Raw genomic sequence first — 17,437 nt, 5'->3', positions numbered from 1 at the left:
ATCACCCAACATGAATAATAGTCTCTAGACCATGGAAAGCACTAGAGAGGGTTCTGAAGGTCATAACCAGGGACAGCCCTTGAGAAAGGATTGCCCATCATATAAATTTGTCTTGAGTGTTACCCTCCTTCCCCTTCAGTTACTCATTGTAGGTGTGCACCCATACACAACACACACACACACATACACAGTAGCATTCAGACTCTCAGCTGGCTAATAACAGAGTAACAGAAAGTTAAACATAAGCAATATGACAGGAGAAAATATTGGCAAAACTAATGGGTTGATAACTTGAGTGCGTGAGGTATTTGTCCCCTAGACTCTATTTGTGAAGAGTTGCAATGGGAGAGATGCTAATAAACATAAAGAACTTAATTTGTGAATTTAAGCTCCTAGCAGTTTGAATCCTGGCATAAACAAAAGATTTGCAGGCATAATTAGCTAGCCAGAATTTCCTACTGCAGAGAGAATACATAGAACTTCTAAGGGCTGGAGGAGATAGACAGAAATTTTTCAAAGAAAGTGAAAGAGTTAGGCAGAATGTGGTATGCCTACACATTTTCCACTCCAAGAATAGAGCCCTGGGATGGGAATAGGGGAAAACAATAGAACTTCTAATAAAAACATAAACCCCAAAGTAGAAAATTCCTGAATATTTTTTCTTGGGTGCAGCCCAGAAAAATGATAAGCATCTTATAGAAATATCCCACACTTGCAAAGAGCTGTAGTAGATATGGTGGTAGGTATGGTAGTTGCATCTGGAGGTACTGGAAGACAGAAAGACCCTCAGAATTTTTCATGCTACTGTAGCATACAAAGAGAGAGTAAGGATGCTTAGGCAAATGGTCAACCTTATGCTGACTACAGCTTCTAGTGTCCTTACCATGTCTGGCATCTCACTCTAGCAACATCCTACTGCCGGATTTACCATGTGGTCTATTTGTAAGTCCGATGACTTATACCATCTTAGCAAGAGTGATCCTATGTCCAGGCTGCCTCTTCCATGGCTTTATTTTGAAACATATTTGTGCTGGATAAGAATTCTTTGTTGACAGGTTTGGGTTTTTTTTTGGTTTGGTTTGGTTTTTTTGTTTTGTTTTGTTTTCAGTACTTTAAAGATGTTGCTCTACTGTCTTCTAGGTTGCATTATTTACAAGGGAAATTTGTTGCTATCCACATCTTTGTTCCTCTGTTCAAAATTTGTCCTTTTTTCTCTAGCTGATTTTTACATTTTGTCTTTATCACTAGTTTTAAGCAGTTTGGTTCATGATTCTTTTATTGGCTTTCTTGAGCTTTTTGGATCTGTGGGTTTATAGTTTTCAGCAAATTTGGAAAAATATTGGCCATTATATCTTCAAATACTCTTTCATTTATTCCCCCTCTTCTCCTGCAGGAACTGCAATTACATATGCATAAGTCTGATCCAAGGCATTCCACAGCTCACTGATGCTGTCTTCATACTTTTTTGATCTTTTGTATTTCTGTTTTATATTTATATATTTTTATAAATATATAAATACACTTATATTTTGGATTTTTTATGTCTTCAAGCTTGCTAATCTTTTTTCCTGCATGTGTTATCTACCTTAATCCACTCTATTTTTACACGTCAGATGTTTTAATTTTCATATCTATAAGTGATTTGGTTCTTTTTTATACTTTCTACGTCTCTCCTTAATATCATCAGCCTTTCCTCTAGCTTTTTGAATAAATGGAAAGCAGTTATACAGCTGTTTTCATGTCCTTGTCTACTAATTCAATTATTGGTGCCATTTCTGGGTCAGTTGTGATTGATTTTCCTCCTCATCATGGGCTCTGTTTCCCTAGATGAGGAGTGCCTGGTAAGTTTGTATAACCAGTAATTTTTTTTTTTTTTTTTTTTTTTTTTTTTGCAGTACGCGGGCCTCTCACTGTTGTGACGTCTCCCGTTGCGGAGCACAGGCTCCGGACGCGCAGGCTCAGAGGCCATGGCTCACGGGCCCAGCCGCTCTGCGGCACGTGGTATCTTCCCCGACCAGGGCACGAACCCGTGTCCCCTGCATCGGCAGGTGGACTCTCAACCACTGTGCCACCAGGGAAGCCCCCCAGTAATTTTTAATTAATGCTAGACATGAGTGGTTTTACCTTGTTGGGTGTTGGCTGTCTTTATGTTCTTATGAATATTCTTGAGTTTTGTTCTGGTATTGGGTGTGTTACCTGGAAACAGTTTTGATCTTTAGAGGTTTGGTTTGTGAACTTTCTTAGCCTACAGAGCAGCATTTAGGATATGACTAACATTTCCCCACTACTGAGGCAAAATTCTCTTGAGTAATCTACCCAACATTCAGTGAATTATGAAATGTTCTACTCTGCCTGGATGGAACCAGACCTCTTTCCAGCTCTGTGTGAGCTGTAGAGATTATGCCCTCTAATTCTTTTGGATGGTTCTTTCTCCACTTCTGGTAGTTTTCTCACATGCCCGTGCTTATTAACACTCCGCTGAAGACTCCAAGGAGATCCTCTACATATTTCTGGTGCTCATACTGCATACAGTTCTATCTTCTCCATGACTCTACTCTGTGAACTCTAGCCAACCTAGCCTCCCTGGACTTCAAGACCCACCTTGGTTTCCCTCCCTACTCATGTTTGGTTTCCTCTCTCTCAGGGGTCACTCTCCTCCATTGCCCAATGCCCCATGTCTTGAAAACTGTTATTTAATGTATTATGTCTGGTGTTTTAGTTATTTTCAAGTTGGAGGATGCATTCAAACTCTTTTACACCATCTTGGCCAGAAGCACAGATCAATGTGATATTTTTTTAGTGTGTTAAGTTTCCCTATAATACCTGAGTTTACATAGTCTGATCATATTATGGTTTTGGTTATTTGGGATGGCATTTTTCAATCAACAGTCTTTCTTCCTCAAATTAAAATATCTATAAATCTCTACGTGTTTAGGATTCTAAGTCCAGATTCCCAATATATTGAAATATCTAGAGTAAGAGCAAAACACAGAAGTATTTTGCCTACATATTACCAAACATCCAAAATGTATCCAATAGCCTAATGTTTGGTTTCATATAGGCTTAACATTTGAGTGCTTACTTTTTCTCTTTCCTGTCAGCTGTTGGACCTCCACATCCACAGATACAAACCACAGTGAATTCGCTGTTCCAAAGCTAATCCCTTCTCTTCAAGCAGCTTTGGAATGCAGTCGTACCTGAGCCAAGGAGGGCCCGAGAGGTTAAAAATAAGAAATATTTTCCTCTAATTGAAAATTTTAAAAACAATTCTACAAGTGGAAAGCAAATTTTTAATGACAAATCACTTTTAGTTATTTTTAAACTTGTTTCTGTAATTCCTAAGGAATATTTTTCTTCTCTGGGGATCATTTTGTCCTTTTCCTTGGCTCCTGCTTTTGAGATAAAGCCATTATCAATAAACCACTTGGGAGGAGAAAAAAGGAAGATGGCTTTTCCTAGGCAGAAAGCCTCTTTCTCATCTTACCCAAACATACATGCACTCCAGTGACATACCCCATAGTGAAGTGGCTCAGTATCCTTAATGCTAATAAAAATCTCTAAGAAAACAATGAGAACATTTTTATTTATTTATTTATTTATTGGCTGAGTTGGGTCTTTGTTGCTGCGCTCGGGCTTCCTCCAGCTGTGGCGAGAGGGGCCACTCTTCATTGTGGTGCGCGAGCCTCTCATTGCGGTGGCCTCTCCTGAGCACGGGCTCTAGAGTGCAGAGCACGGGCTCTAGAGTGCGGGCTCAGTAGTTGTGGTGCACAGGCTCAGCTGCTCCGCAGCATGTGGGATCCTCCCAGACCGGGGCTCGAACCCATGTCCCCTGCATTAGTAGGCAGATTCCCAACCACTGCCCCACCAGGGAAGACCTGAGAACGTTTTTATTTTGTGCTCTCTCTGTATTAAACATCATCAGCCCTATTATATTACTGTGCTGTCACAACAGGGTTATTATAAGTCACAAGTTTTTCCACTATTCATAAATTATAATTTGCTGTCAGTTTGTACCAGACACTAGTCTACTTAGGGGAAAGGAAAAAGGATGCTCTATCTTTTTATACTGTTAAGAGTCTTTCTAAACATCATGTTACTTGGATACTTGACAGACCTCCCTGGCAGTACACACTTTATTTTTAAACTTTCTTAAAATCCAAACTTTCTTTTTTTATTTCACAACATTGAAAAATAAAAAGCTTCAAAGGGTATTTTCCATAATTAGTGTTAAAACCAAGACAAATTTTGCTGTTAAATTTCATTAAAACATGTTCTCTTTATTTTTCATACTTGAAAATGAGAAATTATAACTTTTCCCCCATTTTCTTTACAACACCACATTTTCTAGACAGCTACACATCTTCAAACTTGGCTTAAACATTCCTGAAAGAAACCTTCATTTATATCAAAAGAAATGAAAGAGAAAAAATATATGGTATATAACGTTATGGATTTTAACATTTTCTCGTGTACATTACAGGATACAATTAGGCTATGAAGCTACCTAACAGAAATCCCTTCCATTTAGGTAATGGTGTGAGGAAAAATCTGGAAAGCAGCAGTCTTAATAAATATGCAAAAGACCAGAAAGTGAGAAAGAAAAGAAAATCCAGTTCTTGGATTATTTATCTTGACTCTAATTACTGGATTTTAAGATTTGTGGTGAGAAGCTCTTCATCTAGCCTAGCGTAGAGAGGCTTTATCACAAAATAATACTCTACAACACATAGGAATTGCATCATCCCTCACCTTGCCCTCCAGCCCAACAAAAATTCCAATCCATGAAAATTTAGGAATTTAACCTCAAAGTCTACAGTAATGGAACATGCTGTGTTTTATTTTGACAGTGGAATGAATCTACCAGAGGCTCCCGAATCCACAGGGCGTGGGTATCTGGCTCCAGAGCCAAGTGGTTTAGGAGTCAAATGCATGGGAGAGTCTGCAGGCTGCAGACCCAGGATGAGGATGTCAGGGAAGCCTTCTGCCTAAAGAATGAGAAGTCAGGAGCTACAGGAGGCCAGTGCTTTCAGAATGCAGCTCAAGTTTTTCTACCTCTATATTCTATTTTCCTTTCTTTGTTTCTCTTTTTCTTCCCAAAATTCATACTATCTCCTATTGTAGAAAATGTGAAGAAAGCACACCAAATTAAAGAAGAACATAGCATTGCCTACAATCCCTCCATAGAAATAAACATGCCACCTTTCGTCATATCACCATCTTGACTTTGTGTTGTTCCTTTTGTTGTTGTTTTCTTTATTAAACATTTTGATAAAATGGGAAACAATCATGATACCATACTCTATATAAATATATAAATAGATTATGGTATCATGATTGTTTCCCATTTTATTAAAAAATCTTTAAATTTACTTTTCAGAAAAGGCAAAATAGTTCCAACATACGGTGTGCCATGTATTTAACTTTTTCTCTTTTGGATGTCTTGCTTGTTTCTAGGTGCCTATTCTTGGACACAATGCAGTGATGAACATCTTTGCTCATAAATCTCTCTGTGCATTTCTGTTTATGTTGCTGATATATATTCTAAGAACAAAATTACTAGGTCCAAGGATATGAAAACCTTTGAATCTCCTGATAAAAATAACCATATTGCTTTACAGAAAAGTCAAACCCATTAATATCCCACTTTCAGTATGTGAGTATACTTGTTTTTCTGTGACATTAAAGCATTAAGAACTATAATTATTTTATACTAAGGTATTAAGACAAACATTATTTCATTGTTATTTTAATTTTTGGCTTTTCATTACTTGCAAGGTTGCATACTTTATATGTTAAACAGGTCTATAATTTTCTCTACTGAAAACTGCCTATTCATGTCACTTGCTCATTTATCTTCTTGTGTGACAGTGTTTTTCTTACTGAGTTCTATGAACACAATACACACGAAGAATATGCAGCATTTCTTATCAAAATGTGCTGTAAATATTGTCCCAATTTATTTAATTACAACTATAATAAATTTTAAGTCAATTTATTTAAACTAAAAACAACAACAGCAGTTCGTTCATTTCTTCCACCCACCATCCTCTGCCTCTGGCAACCACCAATCTATTATATGAGCTTAGTTGTTTAAATTAAAAAAAAATTTTTTTTAGATTCCACATATAAGAGAGAGCATATTTTTCTCTGACTTATTTCACTTAGTATAATGCCCTCGAGGTCCATCCATGTTGCTGTAAGTGGCAAAATTTCATTCTTTTTGTGGCTGAATAATATTCCATTGTATGTGCATATCACAATTTCTTTATTCTTTTATCCATTGATGGACTCTTAGTCTCCATATCTTGGCTGTTGTAAATACTGCTGCAATGAATATGTGGGTGCATATATATTTTCAAATTAGTGTTTTTGCTTTCTTTGGGTAAATACCCAGAAGTGGAATTGCTGGATCATATGGGAGTCCTATTTTTAATTTTTTGAGGAATCTCCATACTGTTTTCCACAGTGGCTACACCAAATTACATTCCTACCAACAGCCCACAAGTTTTCTCCTTTCTCCACATCCTTGCCCAACACTTGTTATTTCTAGTCTTCTTGATGATAGCCATTCTAACATGATATATGTTAGAAATATATACTAGAATATACTAGAAATATATATATTTCTAGTCTTCTTGATGATAGCCATTCTAACGAGATGATATCTCGTTATGGTTTTGATTTGCATTTTTCTGATGATTAAGGATGTAGAGTATCTTTTCATGTACCTGTTGACCATTTTATATGTCTTCTTTAGAACAATGTCTATTTAGATCTGCCCATTTTTTAATCAGGTGGTTTACTTTTTTGCTATTGAGTTGTATGCGTTCTTTATATGTTTTGGATATTAGCCCCTTATCAGCTATATAATAATTTTTACGTACACTTTTTTATGTAACCAAATATGTCATACTTTCCTTTTATAGCTCGTTACATTGTTTTATTTGCTGATCATTACAGAGCTGCAATAGCATGCTAAAGATAAGATAAGCTGTGACTCAGACTCACTCCCAACAAATCAAGAGTTGTTTGTTGTGAACAAAATTTTGCAGGAAAAGTTCATCAGTAAATGAGAATATTTGCTCAGTCTAAATCATCTTTAGCTACATGTTATGTAAATTCTGTTGAAGAGTCTTAACCACCCTAATGAATCGTGTCTCAAATCTATACCATTGAGTCCTCTTACAGCCATAGTTCAAAACATATGGTCATTATTAAATTGATAGGCTCACTTATCTCATGATCATTTGTTTAATACTTCTATCAACAAATATTTGCTGAGCACCTACTCTGAACATGGTCAGATTGAAAAGCATCCCAGTTTCAAACAAGCACATGCCCTAAATTAAGATTCAATACCTAACAGGCATATTTAAGTGACTTGTTATATGACAAACGTCTAGATGGGCTGGCTCTTCTCCCTCCATCTGTTTGACATTTGGGGTCATTAGCGATAAGGGTCCAATGAGAAGTAGGTGAAAAAAATGAGAAAAAAAGCGTGGGTCATTAGGTGGCATAAACAAAGCTGCAAAACACGTTGTGGAGTAAATCATGTCCAGCCTGGAGCTAGAGTCTGGAAATAAGCTTTGTGAAGTCTATTCAGACTTCTTCTCCTAAAGGCAATCATGACAAGCCCGTTTTTGACTCACCTTCAAAATAGCCTCTATCATCCTCTTCCAACTGCATTTCTTTAGAATTAAAAATTAGATTTGAATTTGGATTTAAAGCATAATCAAGGACTTGTTCACTGCAGGACATTTTAAAAGTCCTCAAGATCTTGAAAAAGAAAAGGCAGCCAAGAACAAAGAAACGCAAGTGTGGAAGATATTCCTCTTTTCTAACAAAGAAAAGAAAGAACAATGTGAATACTAACCCTGCCACAACCCTCCATTTCCTGCCCAGGCTGATTTCTGAGGGGCACCTCTTTGGCCATTTCATGGGCTCCTTTGTAAGTTTTATTGAGACCAGAAACAACAGAACGCCTTAAATAAGGGGAATGATTCAGCCCCTTTGTTCGTCGGTAACCTCAGTCAGTGGCTCTTGGCTTAAAAATTCCATGACACTTGTCCTGTACCCAATCAGATGTGAGATTCAACTCCCTAAAATCATCACAGTCTTTGTGGGACCCCCTTGTGATCCTCACTGTACACTTCAATTTGCGGACTCTTTGCATCCATGTTTCCCACAACCTCCACAGAGTGTAGACCTGCATCTACTCCTCCTATTTCCCCATGTGGGCTGCTGAACAAAGTGCCTGCAGAATTGAAGTGAGACCAATAAATTTACTCTCTCATACTCTGTCTCTACCTTTTCTCATCTCCCCCGATTCTACCGGACCTGAGAATTAAAATAAGGAAAAATAAAAACATTGCTTAAAGAGGGGAAATAAACAAGGCCAGATTCTTCTCCAACCCGGTTCAATTACAACCCAGGCATGTGCTTTCAACAGCAGAAAAGAGAAAATCTTTACCAGGCAAATAACAAACTACCCTGCAGGGTGGTCTGATGCTTCTGAAGCTTATAGACCAGAACACTAGGATCACATGTACAGACTGCTGCATAGTTTACTTAGAGTGGGTCAAAAGTCACCCTTCTGAGTGATACTCCCTTCTGAATGTTCTGAATATTGGAATGCATAGGGCTCTTCCCTTCTCTCCTGCCAGGATCATCCAGATTAAGTGTGAGACATCACTGGCTGACTGTTGGCTGGATAAAACATGTGCTCAAATAAGATGGATTATCTGACCATCATTAAATAATAGAATTCCTTGAATTCTACAGTTTAGCTATCATAACAACTAACAAGTATTTGGTCCTTGCTATACGCTTGGCTCTGTGCTAATCACAGAGAAAATAAAGGTAAGTAAAACACATCCTTACACTTGGGAACTCACAGTTAAGTAGGGGAGATAGACCAGTTTAACAGAAACTCAAAGCAATGCAATACACACAAAAAAACAAAGAAAAAGTACCTCTGAAATACTACAAAAACACTTTGTCAAACACTAAATAGGAAGTGATCAACTTAACCTAGGGTTTGCTGACGAAAACTCATTAAGCACCTCCTATGATTCAGGCACTGTGCCAGGCACTGGGGAGAGAGAAGTGAACATAGCTCCTATCTTCATATGCTGTAAGTTGAGCTGGACTGACAAACCTAGAACAAATAAATACATAAAGTACAATTATAAATAGTGGAAAATGCCACGAGGAAAAGAACAGGGTGGTATGATAGGGAATGTTCAAGAGAACTAAGTAAAATCTGGAAATCAAGGAGAGACTTTTAGAGGAAATGACATTACAGTTAAGACATGAGAGAGTATGCATGAAGCAGGACAGGAGTTGGGTAAGAGGGTTCTAGGCAGGGAAAACAGAATGAGTAAAGACTTTCAGATGAGAACAAATTTGAACAAGAATCCCATATGGCTTAAGCATAGTGAACAAAGTGGGGCATTGCAGAAGGTGGAAATTGAGAAGCTGGGATCAGACAGAGCAAGACCTGGTAGGCTAACTAAGGAAGCTGAATTTCAGTCAAAGTGCAGTGGGACGCCATTGAGGCATCTAGAATGGTGGACAAAATCCCTCCCAAATGACTCTGAATCCTTACAATGTGCTTAGCTTACATGGCATGGTGCTGCACAGACAGACACTATTTGATCCCTGGCTCCAGCCTCTTAGTAGCACTCTCCTTCTCTCCTCTGGACCCCTTAGCTCTTATTTTCAGTGGTGCGTCTCCTCCCTGAGAATTTAACTGCCCCCCTCCATCCCCTCCCTTCCCCACCACCATATGCATTATTTTTTGTACCTGTGTCCTCAGAATCCCCTTCAGCTAAGGGTGGTCCTCTACCTGATACCATGCTTTCCCCCTGTACCTTCCTGGAAACCCTCCTCATACTCTTGACCTCCCTCCCTTCCTTCAGACTCTCCTACTCCACCTCTCTGACTCTCCCTAGCTCTTTCCTCTATGATTAGCATAGACTGTGTTGATGGGTGAAATGGGTGGATAGGATCACAGATTCCTTGAATCTGGTAGTGACAATAAAAGAAGTGCTTATAGTCTTTTCTTTGAGAGTATTTTCTAACCTAGCTGCAAATAAGAAATATTTGCATTATTGTAGAATCTATTTCACAACCTACATCCTCATTTCCTGTTTGGTAGTTCTACAATATTTCTAACAGCTTTTTTTTCTGGAAAGTGTGGTAGAGATACCTAGTGTTCTTCCACATCTGGTTTTCCTCTCCTTCTGGGCACATGAAAGAATTAGACTCCCCTTCCCTTTGCACCAAGGCAGGGTCATGTCACTGGCCAATAGGCAGTGTGCAAAGTGGCACGTGTCACTTCTGAGCCAATGCATTTAAGTGCAGCACGTGTCTCTCTGGAGCCCTCTTCCTCTGCCACGTTAACCAGGGAGGTCTCATGTTGTAAATGGTCAGGTAGAGTTGCCACATAGAGGAGAGTTACTGAGTCACCTTGAGCTGCAGAAGACTTGAATTTGGTGCTGACATTTAGTGATGCTTGTTACCACAGCATATCATGCCTATTCTGACTAATAGAGAAAGATGGGAGAACTAATCACTCTCTTCACACATTATACTTATTTCCTTGTAACCATTCTAATTATGATTTCATAGGTGAGTTTGTTCCTATTTTTTAATAAATTTATTTATTTTATTTTATTATTTATTTTTGGCCGCATTGGGTCTTTGTTGCTGCACGCAGGCTTTCTCTAGTTGCGGCAAGTGGGGGCTACTCTTCATTGTGGTGTGCAGGCTTCTCATTGCGGTGGCTTCTCTTGTTGCGGAGCCTGGGCTCTAGGCATGTGGGCTTCAGTAGTTGTGGCACGTGGGCTCTAGAGTGCAGGCTCAGTAGTTGTGGTGCATGGGCTTAGTTTCTCCACAGCATGTGGGATCTTCCCGGACCAGGGCTCAAACCCGTGTCCCCTGCACTGACAGGCGGATTCTTAGCCACTGCCCCACCAGGGAAGCCCTATTGCCTAATTTTGATGGGAACTTTGTGTGACTGTTCTTGTTAATTAACTCTCCTCTGCCCCTAACCAATGTTCTTAAAGTAAATAATAATGACCATTTCACTGAGTTAATGTGACAAATAGTTGACTAGAAAATCAAAATGCATTCCACTCTCTTCCTTATTTTCTTCCTTCTGTCTTTTCTTCCTTCTTTCCTTGCTACCTTCCTCATTCCCTACTTCTCTGTTTTCTTTCTTTCTCATCCATTTCTATTCCTCTCTCCTTCCCACCCTTTGTAAACAATGGCTGCTCAATAAAAGCTACTGACATGTTAATTGATCACATAATCCCCAAAGTGCTAAATATTGTGTCCTCATCTTCCCCCCTTTATTTTTCCCTTCTTGTCCCACCCCAGGACCCGATTCTGGCCCAGGCTAATTCCCTTTGTTCATTTATCTTCTTTGACATGGTCCAGGGGTGAATTCAGCCTGACAGTTTCGGGGGGATTTTGGGAGCCTCCACTTCCCAGAGACTCCTTTCGGGTTAGAAACCAAATATAGTCTAAAAGACTATACAGTGGAACCTAATCTCCCCAACCTTTCTTATACTTAATGCATACAAGGCCCTTTTCTATAAAAGTTCTACCATTACCATAATCAGAAACAGTCAGAGGATCACAAAAAACCTGTCAGGGGTAAGTCACAGAGCTTAAGAAATCTTACAGGTCTTTAGGCTCAGGGTGCCAACCTGAATTCCTCCTTCCTTCTATGAAGTGGTAACTGGACCAAAGGAGCAAGATTTTAAAGTGCACTGAAAAGGATAAGGGATAAGCAAGTTTTAAGCTAGCCAAACCTGCTGGTACTGCATAGCAAGGATTGCATATAAGAAGCTGGTACTGGGCAACGGTGTTCATCTATATGACATCTATATGACTCTGGCCCCTGACCCTGAGTTCCTCCTTTATTCTTGAATTCACCTAGTTCCTGTCCCTTAACTTTGTCTCTAATCTTCAGCCCTAAACTCAACTGCTGTCCCTTTCAGCAGATGGTGCTTCTTGATTTTACTCTTCAAAGTCCTCTATGTGGCTTGTCTGTGTTTAGATGTTTCCTCTGGCTCCATTTGTTTTAGACCAATCGTCAGAAGCCCACCTTAACTCTGATCCTGGTAGAACAGCCCAAGATGGAATTGGGCATATACGAAGAATGTATGAACAAATGTTTATAAAAAGTGAACGAAATGAAGCATTTAATGCAAAAGGCTACAGCGGGCTGGAGCTGGCTGGTACTGGCTCATGAGAGCCAGTTGTTAGGTTTTCAGGAATTTTGCAAGTCAGTTGTTAAACATTGATCACCATTATTAAAAATTAAGTTATCTAAACTTATAATTAAATAAATTATACTAAATTAAAGGGAATGCATAAGTAAAACTCATCAGTTCTTAATTATTTTACTACATTTTACTATATTCTATGCTTTAGTGGTCATCTGTGTCTAATGTATCTGTATGATAGGAATGCTATATAATGATGTGTCGTTGCCCATGTCATTCTAACTCTGCACTCAATGGCATCAGCCATGGTGAGAGTATTTACCCCATGGAAATCAGCAAATGCTAGAAAGGGGGTTCTTTCCTCCCCTCAAGCCTACTGTTGAATGCTTACCAGCACAGCACTGCAATAGGGTGCCAATGTCTTTCAGAAGTGGGTACTGAAGACAAAAGCATGGGGAAGGGGGAATATTTGCAGTTACTTCCCCAGAATCTATTCTCATGCTGTCCCCTTGTTAAGCAGGTTCCTGTTTCCCAACTATATAGTTTTCATGGTAACTTGCATTCGGCTGCAGAACTGGGTTTATTGTCTTAAGCCCAGTGGCTATCCCAAACTTCTGACTATGATCAGCCTGGTTCAAGGACGGATTCATCTTCTAAATCAGTCCAACTGTAGCCACTGAGGCTGATCTGAAGGACCTGTATTTGAGCTACCAGAAAATCTAACCTGCCATTCCTGCTAGACATGAACAAAGAAGTCTGTAACCCCAGAAGACACTGGTAGCCATCTTGGAACCACAAATGAAAGAGACTGCCCAAGAATGAATATAAACTGAAGAAGTAGAATGAAAACATGGTAAGAGAAAAACTAGATTCTGGGCAGGTTTGGGTTGAAAACAATCTAATCTTAGACTTTCTGTAAGTCAAGGAATTTCCTTTGCCTTTAGTCTGATTAAATTGGACCTTCAGTTACTTGCACCAGAATGATTCCTTCCAGCTTCATGACATGCAGTTTGTCTTTTAAAGGAGGTAACTGCAGGAAAAAGCAAATACTGTGTGTGTATATACACGTCTGACTCTTCAACCAAAGAGCAAGCTCTTTGGAGGCTGTAACTTTTTATTGCACACATTTGTATCTGTAGCTAACTTAACACTGTGCCCTGCACATAGTAGGGGGCAAGTAGTAATAAGTGCTTAAAATAGGCTTGTTTAGTTGAATTGGTTAGCAAGTCAGAGAAGGGATTGTGCAAGAAGTAGAGTGAATCAGAGTAAATTCTGCTTGCTTTTCTTGGCTGACTGGCCAATTTGAATCCATCTGTTGTCATTTGTCAAGGTGCCAGGGGAAAAGGAATGAAGCAATATGGTTCTTGAGTCCAAGAGTCCTGTCTCTTAAATGGAGAAAGTTGGAGTTTTCTGCTGAAACACAGTGAAAATGTCATAGTCTTTAGTTAGCATAAACCCTAAGAAAACTCATGTGACCTACGTTTTCACGATGCCAAGTCTCTGGATAAAAATTAAAATGTGTGGTCAACACGCTCCTCAAAATCTGTGCATGTGGCATCACATCAACAAATATCCAATTACTTAACTGGACTTCTCACTGTCTAGCCAGGGTTGTTTATGTCATTGAAAGTGATGGCAGCAAGTATGGCACTGTGGCGCTAAATGACACCAGTGCCTTATGATTCTGAGAGGGAGATAAGCATAAACACAGGCAAATCACATGAGTGTTTCAGGTACATTTCAAGGCAGAAAGAGGAAATAACCATAGAAATAGGGACTCTGCCTCTGTTTTCCCACTCCTTCCCTGTCTTCTCCTCCACTCCCCTATTTGACATACAATATCTCTTATTTATTTATATTAATTTTCTTTCCATGTCCCAGAATGTGAGCTCCAGGAAGGCAAGGATTTCTCTCTATTTTTGTTCACTGCTCTTTCTGTGAACAAAATAGACTCTGGCGAATGCTAAATGCTCAATAAACATTTGATGAACAAATGAGATGGCCTGAAGGATGGCAATATGCTAAGCAATTCATAAATCAAAAACTAAGACGGCCTGGTGAAAAAAATACTTTTTTTCTAAATTAAATTAAAAGACGCAGTGACTTAATGAGTACTGGCTGGCTGAACTGCAATCTTTGTGATAACAAATAATTTGTTTAACTTTCTATCCCTTGGGTTCTCCACCCAGAAAACTGGAGATAACAGTGCCAGTCCCATATTCTTCAAAAACTTTTAAGTGTCCCAAAAGAGGCAATAGCTGTAAAGGTGTTAGGTTAAAGATGCAATGGAGGAGCTTAGCAAGGATGGGCTTTCATGAAATTAAACAATTATCTCAGTTGCCCATTGACTTATTAAACTGGCAAAATTCCATTTATCAGCTTTTGTTCCTATACATACTGGCAACCATACATTAATCAGTTTTCTATATTCCTATTTATACCAAAGTATTAAAGTTATTGTAACTTTAATTAACCATTTCCAAACAAAACTGCAATTTCATACACTTCAAATTTTCCTTTAAAGCCATAAACTTTTTAATGCTAAAAATAGACATACCTACAGAATGCAATCTAACTGACATTTATTTTATTGTTTTGGAAACAATTTTAAATAGTGAAATGGCATTTCTCCAGGGTAATTACCCTTCCTCCCGATTCGTTAATAGCAAAACAGTCTGTCTGTTATGGGAATTCTATTTATCCTCTTCCCATTTTCTCCTTCAAGCTAAATTCTATTTTCCGGGGTCTCCTTACCAATCCTCAAAAAGAGACCCTGTACCTTTAATAGCACAGACCTGGTGAGAGGTTTCTTTCCAAACTTGTTCCCTGGCTTCCAAGTGACGAAACCAGCTGTAATTTGAGAGCAAAGAGATCCTCAGGATATCATTAGCCAAAGGAAAAGCTCCGCATTCCCACCCAGTCCAGGAGTTGAAATAGTATCAGAGGGCAAGAACCTTTCTCTCCAGCTACAGGCTCCATTTCCCAAGGAGCGAGGGGTAACTCAGAGAGCCAGAGTAGGGCAACGGAGCCAGCCAGCGTCCAGCCAGAGAGCTGCAGCAGGGGTTCCCCACCCGTGCCGGGATCCCGTCTGGAAGGAGCCGGCTGAGTTCCAGCCACCCGAGCGAGCGCAGGAGCTCAGAGCGAGGGTGCATCCTGGGCTGCGGGCGCGGCGGCTGCTACCCAGGCTCTGGTGCCGCAGCCACATGAAGCCAGTTGGGGAGGGGGTGCCAGGGTGCAGCGAGGCTACTGGGACTGAGGCTGACGCCGTCTCAGGGAGGCGCTGACTCCCTAGGGGACCCCCTTCCTCGCGCCTGGGCGAAAAGTCTTCTCCAGGGGTCCCCGGTCATCCTGAATATCCAGGATGGTGTTCATGAAGTTCCTCTGGATGGGTTTTCTGTGCCACCTGTGTCAGGGCTATTTCGATGGCCCTCTCTATCCAGAGATGTCCAATGGGTCTCTGCACCACTACTTTGTGCCCGACGGGGATTACGAGGAGAACGATGACCCCGAGAAGTGCCAGCTACTCTTCAGGGTGAGTGACCAACGGCGCTGCTCTCAAGGGGAGGGCAGCCCAGCCAGCAGTCTGCTGAGCCTCACCCTGCGGGAGGAATTCACCGTGCTGGGCCGCCAGGTGGAGGACGCGGGACGCGTGCTGGAGGGCATCAGTAAGAGCATCTCCTACGACCTAGACGGGGAGCAGAGCTACGGCAAGTATCTGCGGCGGGAGTCCCACCAGATCGGGGATGCCTACTCCAACTCGGACAAGTCTCTCACTGAGCTGGAAAGCAAGTTCAAGCAGGGCCAGGAACAGGACAGCCGGCAAGAGAGCAGGCTCAACGAGGACTTCTTGGGGATGCTGGTCCACACCAGGTCCCTGCTGAAGGAAACGCTCGACATCTCCGTGGGGCTCAGGGACAAATACGAGCTGCTGGCCCTCACCATCAGAAGCCACGGGACCCGGCTAGGTCGGCTGAAAAACGATTATCTTAAAGTGTAGGTGGAAGGGCAAACTTCCAGGGAGAGGGAATCACATCAGACCCGTGGTGGAAGGTGGGGGACAGAGACGGGGCTTTTTCCCATATACTTATTAATTTCTATAACCAGATTTGCACTTGGAGAGTGATCTGATGTGATCTTAACAAGAAAGAAGTGAGAGTTGAGTGGTTTTAGTTTTGTACACTATTTATGTGATTGCTATTGATTTGTCACCTGGAAAGAAGAATTTAAAACCATGTCTCCTGCCTTTCCTAGAAGGGCTTTATATCTCTGCAGAGACACCTGTTTCAGCCACCTCTGAAAGGACACAGTTTATGCAGTAGGGACTGTTTAATCTTCCTCATCCTGAAGATTATGTGAAAATACCCAGGGAGCATGTGCACAGCTCCTTTCTGCCTTCAGCCTTCTCTCCTGGGCTCTGAAAGCTGTCAAAGTCGCCTGTTTATCAGATGAGGTCAGAGGTGCTTCTCAGCATGCCTGGCAGAGGATGGAAGTTGCCGGTTTCTTCTCCTTTTCCTTCTTATTTATTAACCATGGTCTTTAGTTGTTTTCTTTTTGGTTTTGGATTTGGGTTTTTTGGTTTGTTTTTTCTTAAGTATTGGCTAGAAACTATATGCAAATCACCTTTTGCAGGGAGATGTCCGCTGTGCCTCTGTGGGTATGTGTAAGTTAAAGGGGTCACATTCAAGAAGTCTAAGGTTTGTGGTGATTATGCACTCCTGTGATATGCTGATTTGCTGTGTCTCTCATTGTGTGTCTGTGTCATCAGCACTGCAGTCCACTACAAAGAAGTAGGTAGATTGCCTTGACACCCCCCCAAATGCCTGTGATTTAGGTTACCAGTGTATTCTTTCTCATTTAAGGGTTTTGCTTCTGTTTGCTTATTGAAAATTTGTACTTCAAGTAGAGGGAATTTTAATTCTCATAACTCCTTAACTAAGTTTTATTATTCAGCCAATAAATATGTTCTCATATAATACCTGCTTATCTTCTAATTTATATTCATAACTTTCATACTGCAAAGAGGAGCCAGTGCAAAAGAGAAGAGAAGGCTGGGATTGAAGCCAGTTTACTTAGAGTATATGATAAAGAAGACAGAGGGACCGCTACGTATTTGGCAATCCTCCCTTCCCTGGCCACCCTTACCATCCTCAAAAGGAAAAAATAAAATCTAGGCTGTGCCAAAACTTGATCTCTGCTGGTCT

At 40.5% G+C, this 17,437-nt stretch overlaps 1 protein-coding gene across 1 annotated transcript; it reads left to right on the top strand.

The window, feature by feature from the left end:
- The first annotated feature begins 15,142 nt into the window (after positions 1-15,142).
- Positions 15,143-17,209, top strand: FIBIN (fin bud initiation factor homolog). The gene has a single exon (XM_060157748.1). It carries the CDS (start codon positions 15,598-15,600, stop codon positions 16,231-16,233), a length of 636 nt encoding a protein of 211 aa, XP_060013731.1. The 5' UTR covers positions 15,143-15,597; the 3' UTR covers positions 16,234-17,209.
- Positions 17,210-17,437: the final 228 nt, after the last annotated feature.

This window comes from Lagenorhynchus albirostris, chromosome 9, assembly GCF_949774975.1.
Source record: "Lagenorhynchus albirostris chromosome 9, mLagAlb1.1, whole genome shotgun sequence".
Taxonomy (NCBI): Eukaryota; Metazoa; Chordata; class Mammalia; order Artiodactyla; family Delphinidae; genus Lagenorhynchus; species Lagenorhynchus albirostris.
Note: the sequence above shows the minus strand (reverse complement) of the source record. Positions and strands in the feature narration are given on the sequence as shown.